Source organism: Oculina patagonica, chromosome 10 (genome assembly GCF_052425735.1).
Source record: "Oculina patagonica isolate OP01 chromosome 10, crgOcupat, whole genome shotgun sequence".
In the NCBI taxonomy this organism is placed as follows: Eukaryota; Metazoa; Cnidaria; class Anthozoa; order Scleractinia; family Oculinidae; genus Oculina; species Oculina patagonica.
Genome location: NC_135767.1, coordinates 14,253,202 through 14,272,442, shown reverse-complemented (window position 1 = coordinate 14,272,442; position 19,241 = coordinate 14,253,202). Strand labels below are relative to the sequence as shown.

Below are 19,241 nucleotides of genomic sequence, written 5' to 3'. Positions count from 1 at the left end.
CTGCTTCCACCGGAAGTATTTCACAACAGGCTACAAAAACACTTGTAAATATCACTTCACACCTGCATTGAATGATGTTGCAATTCTAAATTGTCCAACTCAGCAGAAATAATCAATTGCCACGAAATGAGTTCCCTTTGGTTAACTATTAGCAACGTTTTAGTGTGTGAAAGACTTGTACCAGTACAAATTTGCGTTGTTAATCGTTTTAGGTTAAATTAATATTAGCGCTTAAGACTTGTACCAGTACAAATTGCGTTCTTAATCGTTTTAAAGTTCGTTGTCTTCGAGCGCTAACCCCTCACGTTCTTAATTGGTTATGTCACGTAAGATTTGGCTACTCACGTTTTTAATTGTTATATAACGTTTGTAAATTTTACAAGTCACGGTTTTTTTTTTTACAAGAACGGCATTCTCGACCCCAGAGCACTTCTCTTTTGCGCATGACTGACGGCGTCAGTCTCTCGGCGTCAGTCTCGCCGTCAGTCATGCGCAAAAGAGAAGTGCTCTGGGGTCGAGAATGCAACAACGGAAGTGTTGAAGCAAAACTATAGAGCGACACTTAACAAGTCACGCGCTTTTATCACCCACAGCGGAAAGTATTCCCTTGACAAATTAAAGCAGAGAGTTTACAAGAATGTGGTTCGAGATAGAACAACTTCTCCACTATTCTTCTTTTCTTGCTTGTAAACAAGCAAAAAAGTCGGAAAAAACCCATGGTCCAGGGCTACAAATAGTGGTATATTTCTGAAATATGGACCGTCTTCAAGACGCCGAGTATAGTAAATATACAATGCGAGTTTTTGCCCCCACCCCTCCATCCTACATTTATTCACGCTCTTGGCTAGAATCTATACGCGCTTGCACGCTTCCTGGGTCATTATACTTCGGTAAGTTGTCAAGCGTTAAGTGACCTTTCGAGACAACAAACCGACATTTGGCCAAGATCTCTCATTGGCATGCTCTTACCAAGCGTGCTTCTTTTTTCAAGCGATCGGTTGCAAAAATTCAGTTCAAAGTTAAAGCTACGTTGGCCATTTCAGGCCGCCGCATTTACTGGCTAAAAATCTATTCTAAAACTGAAAAAAAAAAATTATACTTTTTTCTCGGAATTTTTTCCTGTAAATTGTAATAAATAAAAATAAATATATACTTTGAGACAAGCGACTACTCAAATACCCGACTTGTTTGATTCTTTATTGTGATTTTCTACATAGTCAATTAACGTTTTGGGGGATAAAATACCTCTTTTCAGGGGCTTCATCTACGGACTAAAATTGCCGAACTACATTTTCTGAAGGAAGCTTAAAACCAAGCAAAGCTTCCCTCTTCGGGAAAGTTTCATTTTAATCTTTAATATCGGTCCCAAGAGCCACCTTTTAATTTTCACTTCAAATTAAATTGGAAGAAAAGAAAGGCCGAGAAAATGAACAAGGTAAAATAAGATTTGGAAAAAAGTGTCCAGTTTACCACTTTCCTCTTAAATGGTACGTATCTCATCTAAAAGTCGTATCTATAAGTTTAAGTTTAGAAGGCTGAAAGACTGGAATGGGATGTAGTCAAATATCACGCGGGACAACAACGCGGGATCATTAGAGAACGCTTTTTAGATCTTCTCTCAAGTGACGTGCGATTTACTATTTACTAAAAGAGGGCTGGTAATGAAAGAAAAATAAACGCTGACGGGTAAAGATGAGTTCTAAGAGTATACACGTCTAACAGTAAAGTAAAGAGCTAATGGACGAAAGATGAGTTTATGTCTAAAGACAAAAAACAGTGAGGCCAAAATAAAGTTAGTGAGAAGGGCAGCCCACAGCTTATGTCAGTTGCTTGGCAACGTGACCTGTTCTTGTGACGCAATGGTGACGTAACAACTATCGGTGTTTTCGCCGAAGTTTCTGCTCGTTTTTTGGTTGGATATCTTCCGCGTGTTGCCGAGGGCGTAACGAAGATTTACGAGAAGACTGAGGCAATGAATGAAAAAGAACGAAAGAAATAAAAGCAGCGAAAATATAAATAAACAAATACTTTGAATTTCTTAGTAAAAAAAGCTCAGTCAAAACAGCAGTAATCTCTTTTTTTCTTGTGGGATCCTGTAGTCAGAAACGATGGAATCCAATGACAGCATTTTTGCAACTTGTGGAGCGAACAATTTGTTGAAGAACAGCAATATTATCCCAAGACAGCGTCAGTTTTCATCCATCGGTTCTTCTTCTTCTTGGCATGTTTCACTTGTTTCGAGGATCTTTGATGTATCTGTTGTCTGCTGTTCGACAGAATCTGTTGCTAAGAAAAAAAGATAGAAAAACAAGTTGCACATTAGCCGGACGGAGGTGTTTCTGTTGCAGGTTAAATCCGTTTCCAGCCTACTGTACATGTAGTTTAATCTGTTTCAACCTAAAGATAGCAAACTATTTTACTTCTTTTTGATGGATTCAAGTTATTTTATATCATTGAAAAAGTGTCATCTTTAGGTTGAAGCAAGGCTGAAGACGTGTAAGCTTAGTTCTTTTCTTGCTAAGGAGAGGTTTGCGATTTGATCCTAAAATTTCCATGTTGATGGGTAAGCTCCAGAAAGACAAGCAAATAATTTTCAGCGTGTTAAATTTTCACTTCTTCGACCAAATCCATACAAATTTTACATTAATTTGTCGGGTCATGAAGCTTAACTAAGGTTTTTTGACCTGAGACCCCCTTTACGCATGGAGCTTGTTTCACAAGGAAAATATTCTGCTCAAACTCATTAATAATTCATCAAGTTAAAACAAAGAAAATCATAACCGTGAAGGAGGTTTGGATACCCAGTCTTAATTAGCATTATTAGATTTTTACAACTTTATTTCTCTGCTTACTTGCTAGTTTTCGTTTTGATTGAGATGATATATCAAACACTCGAGACAGTGCTTCATCGGCTATCCAAACACCTTGAATTTCATCAAGAATACTCCGCCACACGTCGTACTTTAACTCTCTTCTCTGTGTTTGGATACCCCGATGAAACACTGTCTCTCCTGTTTCATATATTACGTCCAACTTTCCACGGAGTCCGTCATGTATGTATAAAACATGTGTCCAATTACCTTCATCAGCAGCTGGAACCTGTTCCACTTCTTCTCTACTTGAGTTAGTGGCTTCCTTTTCTTCTGCAGGAATCTCACTCGCATTATCTGCAGGGACACCATCTGTGTTTTCCCTTTCTGGTGCTTCCTCTAGTTGCTCATGTTCCTCTTCCTTATTCGTGAGCATATTTTCCTCGCTTAGTTCTTGTTTTGACAGAGGTGCCGCATCTGGCGCCGAGGATTTTTCTTCGGTAGCAGCTCCCAGAGCAGGTGAACTGCCACCGTTGTAATGTTCTTGATTTCCATGCCCGTTTTCATAGGCATTTAGAGGTGTAGGTCCGTTTGTGTCTGGCGTGACACTAGATGTCACACCTTCTGGCGTGACATGAGGTGACAGGCGTTCGTCATAACCATGGTCGGTGACTGAGTCCCCTTCAGAAGTAACTGCTAATGTCATTACTCCATTTGTAACTGGGCCATTTGGGACATTTGAGAGCATGTGTTGTCCATCAATGTTGTTTGTTAGGTTAAAGCTGGTGAAACAAGAAAACAGACATTCAGATGATGTTTTAGGCTAAGTTGATCAAATCTGACTTGCTTACAGTATCGCATGATAAATTTTGCATTAACTGAAAAACTCGGAAAAAAATTCCGAGTTCCAGATGGGATTTGAACCCACGACCCTCCGTGATCTAGTCGGATGCTCTAGCACTGAGCTACTGAAGACTCTATGGTGAGCAAGGGTGAAATGTGGAACCACATCATGCAGTCATATAGTCAAATCAGTCACATAGTCAAATCAGTACAAGTACACATACATAGGACTCATAACTGCATCACGCAGTCACATTAAAGCATATCTGTGATGCATCCAACTAGATCACAGAGAGTCGTGGGTTCAAATCCTACTCGGAATTTTTTTCCAGATTTTTCAGTTAATGCAAATTTTATCATGCTATATTTCTACATAAAGACTCACTTGGGCGGTTTACAGTATGACCACTGTAAAGTGGTTGTAAAGTGGTCAAGGATTTTCAGTTAATTTTGGGTCAAGATCCTTCTTGCATTTGGAACACTAAACATACCGGTAAGTGTCCCTAATATTTCAGGTCAGTGTTTACATGGTAACTCCAATTTCAACAGCAAGCAACTTATAGTATTAAAAAGGTTATTGCTACAACTGCCCTCCCTCTGCCTCACACTCCATTTCCAACCTGGAAAGAGAGTTTATTACAGGTTAACCTCCCCCCTCCCTCTCCTTCAAAAATTATCTTGTCAGGTTGCTATGGACTAAGCACTTGAGTAATAGTGTTCGGCAACACTACAAAAGGACAACATGTAGAGACCAAACCCTGAATGGAGATACAGAAATTGCTAACAGATTAAAGGTACTTACACAGCAATGTCATCTCTGCCGAGTTCTACAGTACTAACCACAAGAACGTTCTGAAAACAACAGCAACAAAAAGAAACAATGTTAACCTATCTCGTCTAGCGGTAGTCCCTGAACACTAACATGTACAAGTAGACCCATGGGGGGGGGGGGGTACTCAGGATTTCAAGTGATGGGGATGATCGAAGGATTTTATCGGTTTGAAATTTTTTATTCTGAGATTTGATTTGGGTAGGAGATTGTGATTCATGGTAGTGCCTCGAGTGCATATTTCTGCAAAGAAAGTACAAACAAACATGTTTCAGCATGAGATTTTTTAAGGTTAGTTTTTTTTTTTTTTTTTTTTTTTTTTTGAGGGGGGGGGGGTTGTCAGAAGCCCTAGGGATATTTTTCCCTTGTTAGATCATCCCTGTCACTTGAAATCCTGAGTACCCCCCCCCTCCCAGACTGTAAATGCCAACAGATTTTTGACTAAAATTACTGTTGTTTCATGCTGGATAAATTTAAATACTGCAGGCTGCAGCTTAGCTCTTACCTTTTCAACTCCTCTCATGAACTTTTCGCTGTTACTGTAATTTTTCCTGGGTTCCATCATCAGCTCACACAGTCTTTGAATTGTGAATGGTGCACTGAACAAGCACAAATAAAATAATAATTATGATGATGTATAGTTAATAATATCATAGGTGACAGATTACTCCTTAATTTTGGCCCGAAATTTTAACGTAAATTTATAATTTCACATGTGAAATTATAAAATTGCCACGGCAACGTAGTTAGCGGCAAGATGGCGTCCGGGATTTAAAGCTTAAACTTTGTATATTTTCGCTTGAATTTCATCTTAGCCAGCTATATTTGAAACTTTTTGTCAACAGAAGAAAGGAGTCGAACAAAGGTTTTCTTCAAAGACTAAAAAACTTGCGAACTTAAGCAACATGTATGCTTTCAACTTTTCACGCTCAGAGTTCCCGATGCAGTATACCAGTCAAAAACCTAAGATTTCAAGCGTAATAATTGTCACCTATGATATTAATATGAAATCAAATGTTATACTCGTGAAATTAGGAAATAATTTCACGCGCATTTTGTCAAAATTCTTATTCTTAGAATTTTGACAAAATGCACGTGAAATTATTTCCTAATTTCACTCATCACCACTTGATTACCCATACTAATTCTTACAGTAATAGAAACCATTGGAGTTGGTTCAATAAGATCCATTTTGTTTGAACTGGTTTTCAAGGTTCCTTGGATGTTGCCACAATGATTGCAATAATTAGTCAGGTTTTGAACTTCAGAGTTTGTGTGTTATTGAAAGGTGCAATAAGGAACATACCGTATTCGCATGTGTATAGGCCGCACTCGTGTATAAGCCGCACCCCGACTTTTGACCGAATTTTCTTGGAAAAAAATAATTTAAGTAGCGCCAAGATATTGTGATTTGTTTAACTCATCACTGGAAACTTAACTTTCAATCGATTAAACAAACATTTACTCTTGTTAGGTATTCTGCTGCCAGGCATCTGTTTTTTAGGCCCTATTCATCATCCAAGTTTACTTTTTTCCTAAGTGGCCATATTTGGCCGCCAACTACTCAAGTTTTGGTCGCCAGTGAAAAATTTTAGTCACCAACTTAAGCTGATGCCTTCAATCATTCCTCTCAATTTTAGTCACCAGGCTGGCGACCTTGGTTCAAATTTAGTCGCCAGCTCCAAAATTTTAGTCTCCATGGCGACTAAAGAGAGAAAGAGAGAGGAACAGCAAGGGATGCTGTACATGGGGTGAGGCAAGAGCTGCAGCCAACAGAGAAAATTGGAGGCATTCTGTGGAGGCCTTATGTGCCACGAGGCACAAAGAAGCTAGGTGAGGTGATGGCGACTAAAATGGTCTTAACTTGGAGGGTTGACCATATGGTGACAGTCACATGATGTTTTATCAGTTACAAGATCATCATCACCATCACCATGATGTGATCACTTTTTTTGAATCTATGACTGAAAGCAGTGGTGCAAAAAATGGTCTGAAGAGAATGCCATTTCAACAGCATCTGGGAACAAAAGTATCAAACCTTGTGAATGAATCCAGGCAGTCCAAAAGTCTTTGCCTCATGACTTCAAAGTCTGCAGTAACAGTTGGCTCAGAAGATGAAGCATTCCTGGATGGGCTACTTTCGAAAAATTCCCGCATTACCTGGTAAAAAAAATGTGAAGGTTGCAAAAAGGCTCATATTATCGAGGAGTTGGAAACACAAGGAGAACTACCAGTAAAACCCCTTAAATAACTTTCAATTTCTCAAAACATCTAACTATTCAGTCTGTGATTTGAACCAATCCTAGAAAACCATGTAAAATAATGTTATTATTAACAGCATTGTTGGCCTTACCTTGTCAAGTTTGAACAAAAACACAGGTTTCAATGAATCCCAAGGAAACCTATGAAAAAAAGTTGAAGAATTTAATTTTTGACTACATGTAGCTTTATAGCCCTCTGCACATACATGTATTTCAGGCTAAATTTATAACTACCCTGTGAGCTTTGTATTAAAATTTACTAAAAATAGGGAAGCTACATGTATCACTAATAAGAGTAATGGCAATTTTTTTAAGCAAATGAAAGATCATCCCAGTAATGTACTCAACTTAAGCAGTTGAGAAAAGCAAGTCTGAAAAAGATTCAGGCTTGAACGGGAATCGAACCCATCACCTCTGCGATACTAGTGCAGCGCTCTAACCAACTGAGCTATCAAGCCAACTGGGAGCTGGTCACTTGTGAGTTCGTAATATACCCGTGGATGGAGAAGATATGAAATGAATACATGAAATTCATAAATTTTTACTTATGTTAATATGTTTTCAAGCACAATCAAACATTTGATTGATTGACTAGTTGATTGATAGATTGATTGATAGATTGATTGATAGATTGATTTTAATAGAACGCAGTCAAACCAAAGCAGATGATTCAGTCTGATGGCGCAAAGAGTAGGGCATTATCGTAAAATGTAGGGCATGGAGTTCCCGGTGTTGTGGTCTGGCCTTTGTCAATTATGCTGTGTACGGTTGAAATGCTCGGAGATATTAGCTGTACAAGCTGCTCTGAAATCTGAGGGTAAATAAACATAATGTGATGTGATGGCAGGGGGCTGCCCTCCTGCAGCACCCATTAGATAGCAATATGAGAATCTGATATCATCCAACCTTTTAAGGTAGCTGCATTCATTTTAGTTGGTGATTCGCTATGATTCAGGGTGTTCATTAGGAACCGGAGATCGGAGAATTCTCCTTCTAGTACGTAGAATTCTCCGGCTAAGTTTCAAAGGCCTCTACCTATTTTCTTATTAATATGTGGAACCTTTAAGAATCATTCTCCGGTTTACACTACCCTCCTGCTATTACAATTCTTAATGAAAACCCTGATGATTACCATCAGAGCTCTGGCAGTTACAGTCAACTCTTGTTATAGCAGACACGCTCGGGACGCCGTTCAGTGTCCGTTATAGCGAGAGTCCGTAATAGCGGGAGTCATTTCCAGTCAAACCTCTTTCACCGGGGATCTGGATTTTGTCCGTAATAGCGAGTGTCCGCAGTAGCGGGGTGTCCGCGAGGCGAGAGTTGACTGTACTAGGGCTTATTGAAAGCCCTGCAATCCTCAGTGACAAATGTTGAAAAATAAACGCTGAAGTACTCAGAGTTTCTGACTCCTATTATCATATTAACCTTGGTTGAAAACAGATTTAACCTGAAAACCAATTTGACCTACAGTGCCGCTCAAATGTAAGTTACCACCATCTCGCGAGACACGTCTCGTTTCTCTCGAGACACATCTCATTTCTCTTGAGACGCGTCTTGTTTCTCTCAAGAAGTTTCTCATTTCTCACGAGTGCACTGCAAGTACCAACATTTCGCCTTCTGTTGCATTTATTTAATTGTAAAGTGAGACTTCACCGACATTCACCTTTTGTGCGAATAAAGCAGGATGAAATTTTACGTGTGAATCGGTGGCGGCACATCTTTACATGTTTACAGTTTTTACTTCTTTAGGGATATAACTTCTTCGTGTACTTAACTAGAAATTATTTCTCTACATGTAGTTTACAGCGTTTTGAATGGGTGCAACCAAAAACTCATTTCCAACACATACGTGTGTATACTAGGAAAACAATGAGAAAAAAAAGCATCGGGCAGCGATGGCACTTCCTGTCTCATAGCAACATTGGAATCGAAAACCCCACTCTAATCTTTCCTGGGGATAGTATATAACATCGCCTGACCAAAAAACAATTGCGCAATCCACTGATGGCAACCGCTGGCCGGCGTTTGAAGCAAAACGACGAAGAAATAATTTATACAAAATAATTGAGTAAAATTAAAGCACTGACCAGTAACCACGTGCAAATAAACATCACTAAACGTGTAGAAAAAATCTTGCTATAACATCCTTAAATTCGCCACGTTGATAACGATCCGAGTTAAGTTGATTAGCTCGATCGCCTTCAATTTACATCCATGCGACCTTCAAGCAATAACATTTCAAATGACATAACGCAACTAAATAGATATTTGACAGATCGGCACTTACAACACTCTGCCGGTTTTCGCAATGTACGAGAGCATGTCCTCCAGTTCTTGTGTAAGGACTTTCTCCGAATTCGTCATGTTCTCGAACTCTGTAACAAAAGCACCGCGAATATCAGAATCATACATCGAGAAAATTCGGCGTAGATTTTTATTCTCACACGCCGATTTTCTTTACCAAACTTACCGTGCAAGGCTTGAAGCATTTCTTCATTATTCTCCATCGTTTGAACGAGCATCGAAACAGCCTTTCGTTTAAGATTACCGCAAGAAATGTTGCGAAAAATTAAAATATTCAAAACGCTGCCTGAATCACGGACAACAAAAATGGCGCCATTGAAATTGACGTCATAATTCCAGCCGGAGGTAGTCACTTATCCCACCATATTTGGAAAGGGTTTCTAAGGAAATTTCTAACACGAGACGCGATTGGCTTCATTGTTAAAACCAGCCAATCAGCAGCTCCGTTATTTCGGGGTTAATTTTTGGCTACGAAGGTGATTTGCAGACTTCCAATATGGCGACTAGCAAGAGTGAATCGAATGTTATGTTTGGAGGGTCAAAAATGTCGAGTTTGGAGGACGATTTCACTTATGGAGTCACAGTTGCCCAGACGAATATCAAGATTCGACTTGGTTTGTATTTTAGAGTGTTCATAATGCCTTAATGAGGAAGTTAATGAGGAAATATGTTCTTCCTCCAAAAAATGATTTCGAAAGCAATTTTGTAAGCTTAGCGCGATTGAATTGTTTTGCCATTGATCTTTTAAAATCCTCTCTTTTATAAATACACATTCCAAATTGCTGTCATTGACTGAAATACAACTACAACTTCGAATATTTGTATAAAATGCAAGATATAACAAATTTTGTTATCGCTGTTACTTTTTCCTGTTGTTTTGAATTCTGAATATAAATAAAACAAAACATGATTTCCGGGTGTACGTCAGTTTATGATATATCTAAAGCTTATATTAATATTACTAAACTGAAAGTTCAAACGTATTATTTTTAAGTACATCAGTAATATTATGTTATTTCTGTAAGACTTGTGGAAATAAGCTTATATACAAAGACCTGACTCTAATAAATATGTGTTGCTTGCGTAGATTATTCTGAAATGTGTTTGCTTCTTTTTTTTTTTTATTGCAGGTTTTCTAAGGAAGGTTTATGGTATTCTTACTGCCCAGCTTTCCCTGACCATTATTGTGGCAGGCATATTTATGTACTCAGAAAGCATCAAAGGTTTTGTTCAAGAAAGGTACATGTACAATAGCTATTTCTCATTTGAGTTAGCCCTTTACAGCCCAAATTTATTTTGGAATATAATTAAATTCTCTAGTGCTAAAATACTAAAAATCTGTAGAATATTCAGATTTAAAGATATGATTACCAAACTTTCACAAAAACCTCATTAATAACTTTTCTTTATGTTGTAGTGTTCGGAAAAATGTCTGATGTTGACTGACACCTGTCATCATGTGTCAAAGTTAATAAACAGTGTCACACAAAATATTAAACTATGCATCTTATGTGGCTGTATAACCCTCTACTTTGTTAGGAAAATTATGAATTGTGGCTTAAAACTTAGCAAAGTGTCTACTGAACAATTTAATACTAAATAAGGCCATCCCAATAAAATGTTTCGTTTCCCATCGCCCCATCTTTTGTGATGATGGGTCGGTCGGTCGGGCAAAAAAAAAAACACTTGGGTCCCAGAGAAGGCCAGGCTGCTAAGTAAGAAAGCCTGATTACAAAGTCAACTCGAAAACGTGGTCTTTTCGTTCGTTATTCCTTATCAAATGTCTAAACAGTCTTTAACCCTTTCACCATTCTATTTCCAGCACGCAAAACCTCCCGAACGGCGAATTTCTAGCTAAGTCAAACTTTCCGTCTAAAATAGCATGATTTGATTTTTTAAACAGGGTTTGTGCACTTTAAATAGGCTTTTGTATTCCAAATATTACAACACAAGCAAGAAAATCCAAGACAAAAACATTGTGATAACTTAGAACATTTATTTCATTCAAAAAAGAGCAAAAAATTAATGGAAAGTTTGTACAACTCTTACCGCATTGTTCAACCGCACGGAAAACGTGACTGTAGAAAACGGTAGGACAGTTTGAGTCCATACGGCTTTGATCCTGGCATCCGAGGTTCGAAGAGGTCTTCAATAACTCGAGCCATTCACCATTGACAAATTGTGAAAATAATTCCTTCCAAGTTTTAAAACTGGCCTCAAAATTCTAACTCTTAGAAAGAGCATCTTCTTAGTCAATCAAAATATGGCGGAAAATGTTGATTCGCGCATCTTCACTTCATGTTTTTGTCGGTTTTTTTTTCCTTCACTTCACGATTCAAGGACGCCATTTTGAAGTCTGACCATGTGCTTTCAATTTACAATATATTAGACCCCACTCTAGGAGCTTAGTTCCTAGGTTTCTGATCTCAAATCTTAAGCGGTCAAATTCCCGGAAAAGCGGTTTAGTACGTTCCAGTGCGAAAACAGAATCCCGGTTTTCCGGTTAAGTGCGGTGAAAGGGTTAAATAACGTAGTATCGATGTTTATCAAAGACAAAGACATCATATACCAATCATTGTTAATAAAACAAGATCGTGTCATTGTAAATTGAAGTACTAGTGAATCTGGAATTTTTTTTTTTTTTTTTTTTTTTTACTTTTCGAAAAAATGGGTCGGTCGGGCGATGGGAAACGAAACATTTTATTGGGATGGCCTAAGGCAAATTTAAAAATTTTCAATCTCTGGAAATTGGCATTTTGTCACGTTGATTTTTGCAACCCTATACTAGACTAGACACTGAAAATCCCTACCCTATCCCAGACTTGCATTTTGTTAGAACTATATCATTATCAGTGTTTTAATGGAAAACCATCTGTGAACAATGATACCGCGATGATTTTATTTACGTTTAGGAAAGCCTCTTTCTCTTCCGAGTTTCTGGACTATATCCGTCATACCGTCGATCAGTTTCCCGGAAAATGCTACCCTTTTCTAGACCAAAACTCTCTGATTTCTATACCCTATCCCAGACTAAACTGCTTAAAAACCATACCCTTCACAGCGGCACATACCTATATAGCTCATGTATGGGAGTGCCCCCCCCCCTGGGGTGCATGGACTTAAAACATCAAAATGTCAAAACCTGATGTTTTGTTTCAGTTCATCTTATTTCTTTTGACACTCTTTACCTATTAACTGTGTTGTTGTGATATTTCTTGTAGACCAGAGTTTTTGATGGTGGCCTTCATCCTTTCAATCGGCCTGTTGATTGGATTGATGTTTAAACGCAAGGAGCACCCAACAAACATGTACCTACTGCTGGCATTTGTAAGTTGCTTTTCATGAATCCATGATCAATAATGACAACAGTGCTCGAAATTAGCCGTTGTCCGGTCATCTGAGATGACTTAACATGCATTCGGGTAACCAGTTTTTTAGAAAAATAGAGGCCTGGTTGCCCGAGAAAAAACTGCCGGACAACCTTACATTACTGTGATCACCCAACAGAATAAACAAAAGAAGTAATAAATTTAAAACACGAAAATATCTCTCTTCTAATCGATGGAATCCACCACGATTCTTAGAAAAAGGAAATCGAAGGTTGATGTTATCGTGTCATGGCCTAAGAACAAAAATTTTAATCAAAAAACATACAACACTTAATACGGACAACCAAGCCCTCACCAAGCCAACCAAACTCAGGGGTTACATTGTCCGGCATTTGCCATAAGGACAACCCGGATTTTTTTCTTTAATTGTGAGCACTGTGACAATTTTCATTTTCCTTTTGTTTGTTTGTTCTTTTATTCAGGTTAAGATTATGAATATGAGACAAAAGAAAGTAAAAAAAATAAGAACTAGTTGAAAAGATTAAACCCAAAAGAAACCAAGCTATTTCTAATCCAGTTTTAAAATCTTTCATGGAGGAGTTACATGATTGTAAATCTAACATTCATGGAGGATCCACTTGAAGTAGGCTACAGAAAATGTGACTCTCTTCTCCTACTTTGTTACTGTGGCAATTCGATAAAAATAAATTGAATGAATTAAATGTGCAATCATGTACGGTATTTCTTCTTTCAGACCTTAGCTGAGGCGTATACTGTTGGTACATTGGGTAAGTTTTGATGATCTACTAATAAATGAAGCAAAGATTTAATATGCAAAACTGTGAGCTTTCTAGACATGCATAATTATATAACTTGGTCAAGTGGTCAAGTTTACCATTGTTACCAGTTGAGTAAGGCACAAAATTAACAAATGGTAAACGTCACAGCGTGCACTATTGAGTTACAGATGCACGCGGGAGGTTGCTAAGCACAAAAGATGCGTAAGAGTCGCTCGAGGCGATAGCCGAGGGGGACTCTAGCTTTTCGAGTGCTTAGCACACCTCTATAGTACGTCTGTAACTCAATAGTGCACGCTGTGACGTTTGCCATTTGTTTAATAGCACAACTTTTAGGAGATTTATTAAAGTTTCTATGAGGTAAAAGTGCGCGCGCTTATTTGAACAATTGTGTGTAGTGCTCGCGTAAACGCTGACAAAAACCTAAAAGAAAAGAAAAAAGAAAAAAAGTTTTGAATTATTTCAAACTTACATTATACGTCAAAGTCTTTCAGTATTATGGAGAAATGGTTTTTCTTATGTTTAGCATTTCAAATTCACAGGAAAATCGAGAAAACAAGTAAAAACTCATTAAGTAGTGGCACTTTCTTGTGCCATGTCGCGCTCAGGTTGAAGCATACGTCAGCGTGCACCCATGGGCAAATAGTAGACGCTAAATTAACCAATCATAATGCGCGCTTTACTTAAGTTGTGCTATAAAGAAAGTTTGGGTAAAAAAGGTTTCATTGGTATTAAAGTTATGTATATTGACACCATGGGCAACTTGCCCAGTTTTGAATGGAAACTTGCCTGTCGCTGATGTCAGTAGCAACAAAACATGAAAATTGTGGAAAGATAAACTGAATGTGTTTGCTTCACTGGCTGGGTTTGTCAGTTTGAAGAGCATGGAGTATCAAGTGGAAGTTGAATAATTATGCAAAAGGATGTTACATCACAATTCTGTCATTTTGTATGACTGATAGTATCCTGTACATGTATCAGTGATAGTATCATATTTCTGCTTGAAGTTTTCTTTTTGCAGTTTGCCGTTTCTAATTCCTTTTTGGCTGCCTTGATTTTTTGTTCATCAATCAAATAACGGAGTCCGATCCATGGTACGCAAAAAAGATGGCGAATGGTACATTTACCCATAATTCTTGACACATGAAAAACCTAAAAACACTTGTAGCAACGCACATAAATGTTCTAAAAGCTTCAAATTTAGCACACACACAATGCTGTTAGTATGGGGACAAATTTCAGAAAAAAAATCTGGCTTTCTATGTTTCTATTGGCTGTGTTAGGTTCGCAAGATATTGTGGTAAAATGTACAGATGCCATCTTTTTTCTTACGGTGGATTGTGCTCTCATTCAGAATAATCAAGAATGGAGCATTAACGTGTTACATCTTCTACTCTGCTGTTCTAAGCCATGAACACAGCTGAGTTAACAAAGCATTTTGCTTGCTTTGTTGCGACAGTCTTGTTACAACTGGAAAGTGAGTCAGTTGCCTATGGTTATAGGACAGTTTTAACATCAAAACACCCCTAATGAACTTGCAATAAAACTGCTTACAGTAAATTATACTTGTCTTTTTGGTACGATCATCAGGGATTAGGAAGGAAAACAGGCAAATGAGCCCATGGCCCCTGTCGTTGGAAAGTTATGGGCCATTCATAAAAAGTTTGGGCCATTAGACTAACAACAGATGCAAATAAATTCAAAGCGGCCTATTAGAATGACGATACAGACGAAAACACGAAAAGCCTCAAGCAAGAGCCTCCTTTGCAAGCAAAGTCCGGGTTGAGGATCTGGGGACAAAAATAAAGCGAATGCGAATGAAAGAGTTGAAAAGAGCGAAGGCACCGTGGTTTTTCGCTTGTTTATTCGTGATTAAACTGAAAATTTTACACATTAAAATCCTTTTTGCAAATTAGTGTATATATTTTACTAGCTGTTTGGCGGCTTGGGTGCATCACAGGCCCAGTAAGTACTTTTTTAATGCGCCATTTTGTAGCTTTATACGCCATATGCGCATGGCGCACGTCCTTCCTAATCCCTGGATCATGTATATTTTTTTGTAAGTTTATCCAAAGAATAACTGTTTGAAGCTATTTAATATTACGTACAGCAAAGGAAAAAAAAAACAGTTCAAACTTAAATGATCTTCATTTCCATATGACAGTAACATTTTATGACCAAGCACTGGTTCTGGAAGCCTTTGTGTTAACTGTGGCAACCACCATGGCACTGACAATGTACACCCTGCAAAGCAAAAAGGACTACAGTTCATGGGGAGCGGGGTATGTGTGTTGTTCATGTTAAAGACATGTAGACCTCAGACTTTTTAATCAGTCGGGGGAACAAGTGCCAGTTGATGGCGACATCACTTCTCCGAGAAGTGACTGAGCCCACAGGTTTCGTCCCACAAGTTGCTAAGCAACATGACATATTTATACGCGCAATGGCTTTCAGAGTACTTGTGAGTGCTCACGCTAGTTTTTGATTGGAAAAAATGATTCGGAAATTCTTTGAGTGCTTTAACGAAGATTTCCAAAACTGGCACTTATTCCCCTGACTGTAATCTGTTAATTACTTTAGGGAATTCAAGGAATAATCATTGTTTTGGTTATTTTATTGACAGGTTGTTCAGCCTTCTGTGGATTCTCATCTTAGCTGGGTTTCTCCAGGTAATCACTGACTTTCAATACTTCTACTAACTACAGTAATGCAAGCTTGAGGCTTCTTGCAGATGGTAGTTGGTGGGGCGACCCCCTTAGTCAGCTGTCAAAGTCAATAGAAACCAAGTGGGAGCAGATTTCTTGTTTTAACATAACTCAGTAGCTGATCTGTTAATAGTTATGTCTCATCATCATCATCATTGTTATAATTATAATTATTATTTATGGCCTAAGTTTCCTAATGGCCTTATTTCATCTGCCAACAAAAAGTGTCCAAAAATGTTACTTGCCCATCGGGGAAGTGATAGACAAAACCCACTAGGTGAAGTCTGAATTCAAGCCTAGTGGCCCATATGTTAGGCTGGAGCTAATCCTGGTTTCCACAGCATGAAGCGACTACAGGTATTTCTACTCCCCTCTGGATGGGATGCTAGTCCATTGCAGGGTTACCCCCAGCATTAAATACGCCGGTACATGTTTATACACCATGGTGGAGAGAGACACTACATGTATAACAGTTAAGTGTCTTGCCCAAGAACACAACACAGTGCTCATGGCCAGGGCTTGAACATGGACTGCTTGATCTGGAGTCAAGCACACTAACCATTAGGCCTAGGCTCACAGAAAAATCCAGTAGCCCCGAGCTGTCGGACAAGACTTTCTGTGCATGCTGATGGCACAGACCATGCTGGAAAATTAATTTTCATCACACCCTGCAACTAGCTAAAATTTTTATCCTTGTGTTGTTGTCTTTCAGTTCTTCTTCCACAGTGAGACATTTGAGCTGGTGTATGCCATAGCCGGTGCCCTGCTGTTTTCGGCATTCATTGTATTCGACACCCACATGTTGATGCACAAGCTTTCCCCCGAGGAGTACATCCTGGCCTCAATCAACCTTTACCTGGACATGATTAATCTGTTCATTGAGATCCTCAGAATCCTTAATTCAATGAAAAAGAATTAACAATTTTAACATCATTGCCCAGCTTTGGAAAGTCTCTTTTGCAGTCATTATTTAGGTTGTCCTGGCATGCATTTTTAAAGGAACATGGTCAGGATATTTTAAGTTATTTTTTCTGATTACTTCTAAATTGAAGGAAACCTCAAAATAATAGTTGTGTAATGTAGGAAAACAACAAAGGAGTAAACGAAGTGCGAAAATAACCAAGAATGGTTTCGACTGACGAAGATTACAGCAAGGCGCCCAAAAGTGTGACCACTTTTAATTTATTCACATTCTTCTGTGCAGATTTAATCCAATCAGAAATCAACTGGGAGCTGTCCTTGGCTTCTGATTGGATGGTAGTTGCACGAAAGAATGTGAATTAATTAATGGTGGTCACACTTTTGGGCGCCTTGCTGTAAGACAGATTACAAACAACAAACTTGAAAAAACTGGCATGAGTTGTCCGTGACTGAGTTCCTTTAAGTGGAAAGGAGTGTTTTTTCACAACCTGAATGACGGCTGCTAAGGAGAACACCATAAACATTTACGTATATTTAAAACCACTCATTTGGTGCCGTAAACACTAACTTAAGGTTTTGATTTTAAAAATATAGATGTACTTTACATACATGTATGTAAAGTATAGAGAAGAATGTGGATCCTTAAACGCTTCTTTTCCACCTCAAAGAGTAAAATCCCTCTGCTGTTTGTTAGACATTTCTTTAATGTTAGTTCTGAGTATAAGGCTCTATTTCAAATTGACAGTTTTCTTTCTTCTCATATTGATAACCTGCCTGCCTGACAACTGAATGTATTGAAAATGTAAGATAAATTTAGTGTTAAAACTCTAGCTTTAAAGCCGTCGTGTGATTAGTAAAGAATACAAGTATTGTAGCAGTTCTCGTAAGCTTGTAATTCTACTGGTCCTCTAGTGTAGCAGTTGCAAATGCAATTGTTTTGGGGGGCTAGGGGAACTGTTCCCGTTGTTTGTTCTATTGTTCTCCGAAGGGTGCTGAGCCATTCACGTGCGGCTCTGTGAGAGCTGCTACCCAACCCTAGAATACTGCTTTTGTAGACTCTGCGGGATTTTGATGGTCTTAATGCAAGAACAAAGCAATGGGTTAAGAAATCAAGTGGCGAGGTCGCAAGCCACGAGAATTGGGGCACAGAAAAAAAAGCGAAGTCAGTTCTTCTCGTTTTTAGCATAGACCTCCATTTGATTTTAGAAAATAGCACAAAGTAAATACGTGCGCTGATTGGTTAAAAATTGTTTTTCTATAACTCGATGGAGACACAGACAGTTGTCGTAGACACGGCAATCAATATTCACGGCGCTGAAATAAGCAATGCAAAAATAACAACTAAGAATTGTGCCAAATTTTAATGTCACAGCTGACAAAAACCGGGTTAAGACTAAACAAATATTTGCACACTTGAAAACAAGCGAGTAAGATGTTTACAGAGCCCGCTACACATTCAAAAGTAGTCTGTGAAAGAAATTATCGAAGCGGCTGACGACCTTTCAAAGAAGTATATGAATTGGCGCAACTTCACTCCATTCTAGGCTTTGCAGCACTTCGGAACTATTCACAGCTCCTCAACAGGACAGGATATTCGTTCAGAATGCCGAGTCAAACTTCTTTTAACAGAAAAATAATGCACCTTCACCTCCAAGGTTCGAGTCGCTCGATCGACAGCATCGGTCGTCAAACCATTCAGTTAGTTCGATTAAGCGAAATAAAACCACAATTCTTGACTCCTTCCAGTGCTGGACTTCAGATAAACCATCGGCTTAGTTATTTCTCATAATTACGTTAACTTTGGGGCCTGTTTTCTTTGTTTGTTTGGCCAAAAAACGGTGAATTTTAGCCTTGAATCAAATGTTGAACAGTTGATTTATTTCTGTTCATCGACTCCCTTACTATGATTGGCTGATTATGTTCACCGCGAGGTGAAGAGAATCTACGTTTTGATGTTAAATAAAGCGCTAAATATTACCTTCATGTGCGTTATTTACTTTGTGCTGTTTTCTAAAAGAAATAGAAAACATGTTTCCCGTGTTTCTATCGAGTTTTAGTATAAATCTACTAGCGTTCTATCACGAATGCTGTTCTCTGATTGGCTACGCTACGCTGTTGTAGAAGGTGAGTAGCGAAACAGCGTGCGGTTGTCAACGGAATGGTCGCCGCTTTTTCGCTTTTAAATTGACCGTAAAGAGGGACTCGGATTATTTACTATTCCAGGCGATGTTGGAGAAGATAAAGACTGTACCGAAATATGTAATGAAGATTTTACACGGTAAGAAAAGCAATTAATATTCATTTACGCTTTTTAAAGCGGGCGAATCTATAATTTTATAACATTCAGAGATGCGTTTCACCGAGACATTTTGTGGAAATAAAGTTTAAAATGTCTTTGCAAACTAACACAGTTTCATCGTCCCATCGAGGAGCAGTAAAAGA

The 19,241-nt window shown here is 38.5% G+C and overlaps 3 protein-coding genes across 3 annotated transcripts in view; 2 read left to right on the top strand and 1 right to left on the bottom strand.

The window, feature by feature from the left end:
* LOC144629101 (transmembrane protein 121B-like) overlaps positions 1-10,855 on the top strand; it is a 272,095-nt gene extending 261,240 nt beyond the window's left edge. Inside the window, exon 3 of the transcript XR_013566308.1 lies at positions 10,840-10,855. The gene's annotated coding sequence lies outside the window, so the exon portion shown is untranslated. The remainder of the gene's footprint in view (positions 1-10,839) is intronic.
* On the bottom strand, positions 1,184-9,362 carry LOC144629095 (uncharacterized). The gene is made up of 8 exons (XM_078487280.1): positions 9,214-9,362; positions 9,031-9,118; positions 6,836-6,884; positions 6,521-6,642; positions 4,988-5,081; positions 4,456-4,505; positions 3,081-3,592; positions 1,184-2,286 (listed from the first exon to the last, which is right to left on the bottom strand). Exons 1-8 carry the CDS (start codon positions 9,263-9,265, stop codon positions 2,189-2,191), a joined length of 1,065 nt encoding a protein of 354 aa, XP_078343406.1. The 5' UTR covers positions 9,266-9,362; the 3' UTR covers positions 1,184-2,188.
* On the top strand, positions 9,509-17,673 carry LOC144629181 (protein lifeguard 4-like). Its single transcript, XM_078487394.1, has 7 exons — positions 9,509-9,661; positions 10,178-10,286; positions 12,269-12,374; positions 13,131-13,164; positions 15,338-15,455; positions 15,797-15,842; positions 16,591-17,673. Exons 1-7 carry the CDS (start codon positions 9,544-9,546, stop codon positions 16,795-16,797), a joined length of 738 nt encoding a protein of 245 aa, XP_078343520.1. The 5' UTR covers positions 9,509-9,543; the 3' UTR covers positions 16,798-17,673.
* The last annotated feature ends 1,568 nt before the right edge of the window (positions 17,674-19,241 follow it).

Coding starts and splice junctions, on each gene's coding strand:
- LOC144629095 (XM_078487280.1), bottom strand. CDS start 9,265: ATGCTCGTTCAAACGATGGAGAATAATGAAGAAATGCTTCAAGCCTTG. Junction 6,643..6,835: donor TTTTGTTCAAACTTGACAAG/GTAAGGCCAACA, acceptor TTTTTTTACCAG/GTAATGCGGGAATTTTTCGA. Junction 4,506..4,987: donor TCATGAGAGGAGTTGAAAAG/GTAAGAGCTAAG, acceptor TGTTGTTTTCAG/AACGTTCTTGTGGTTAGTAC.
- LOC144629181 (XM_078487394.1), top strand. CDS start 9,544: ATGGCGACTAGCAAGAGTGAATCGAATGTTATGTTTGGAGGGTCAAAA. Junction 10,287..12,268: donor AAAGGTTTTGTTCAAGAAAG/GTACATGTACAA, acceptor TATTTCTTGTAG/ACCAGAGTTTTTGATGGTGG. Junction 13,165..15,337: donor GTATACTGTTGGTACATTGG/GTAAGTTTTGAT, acceptor TCCATATGACAG/TAACATTTTATGACCAAGCA.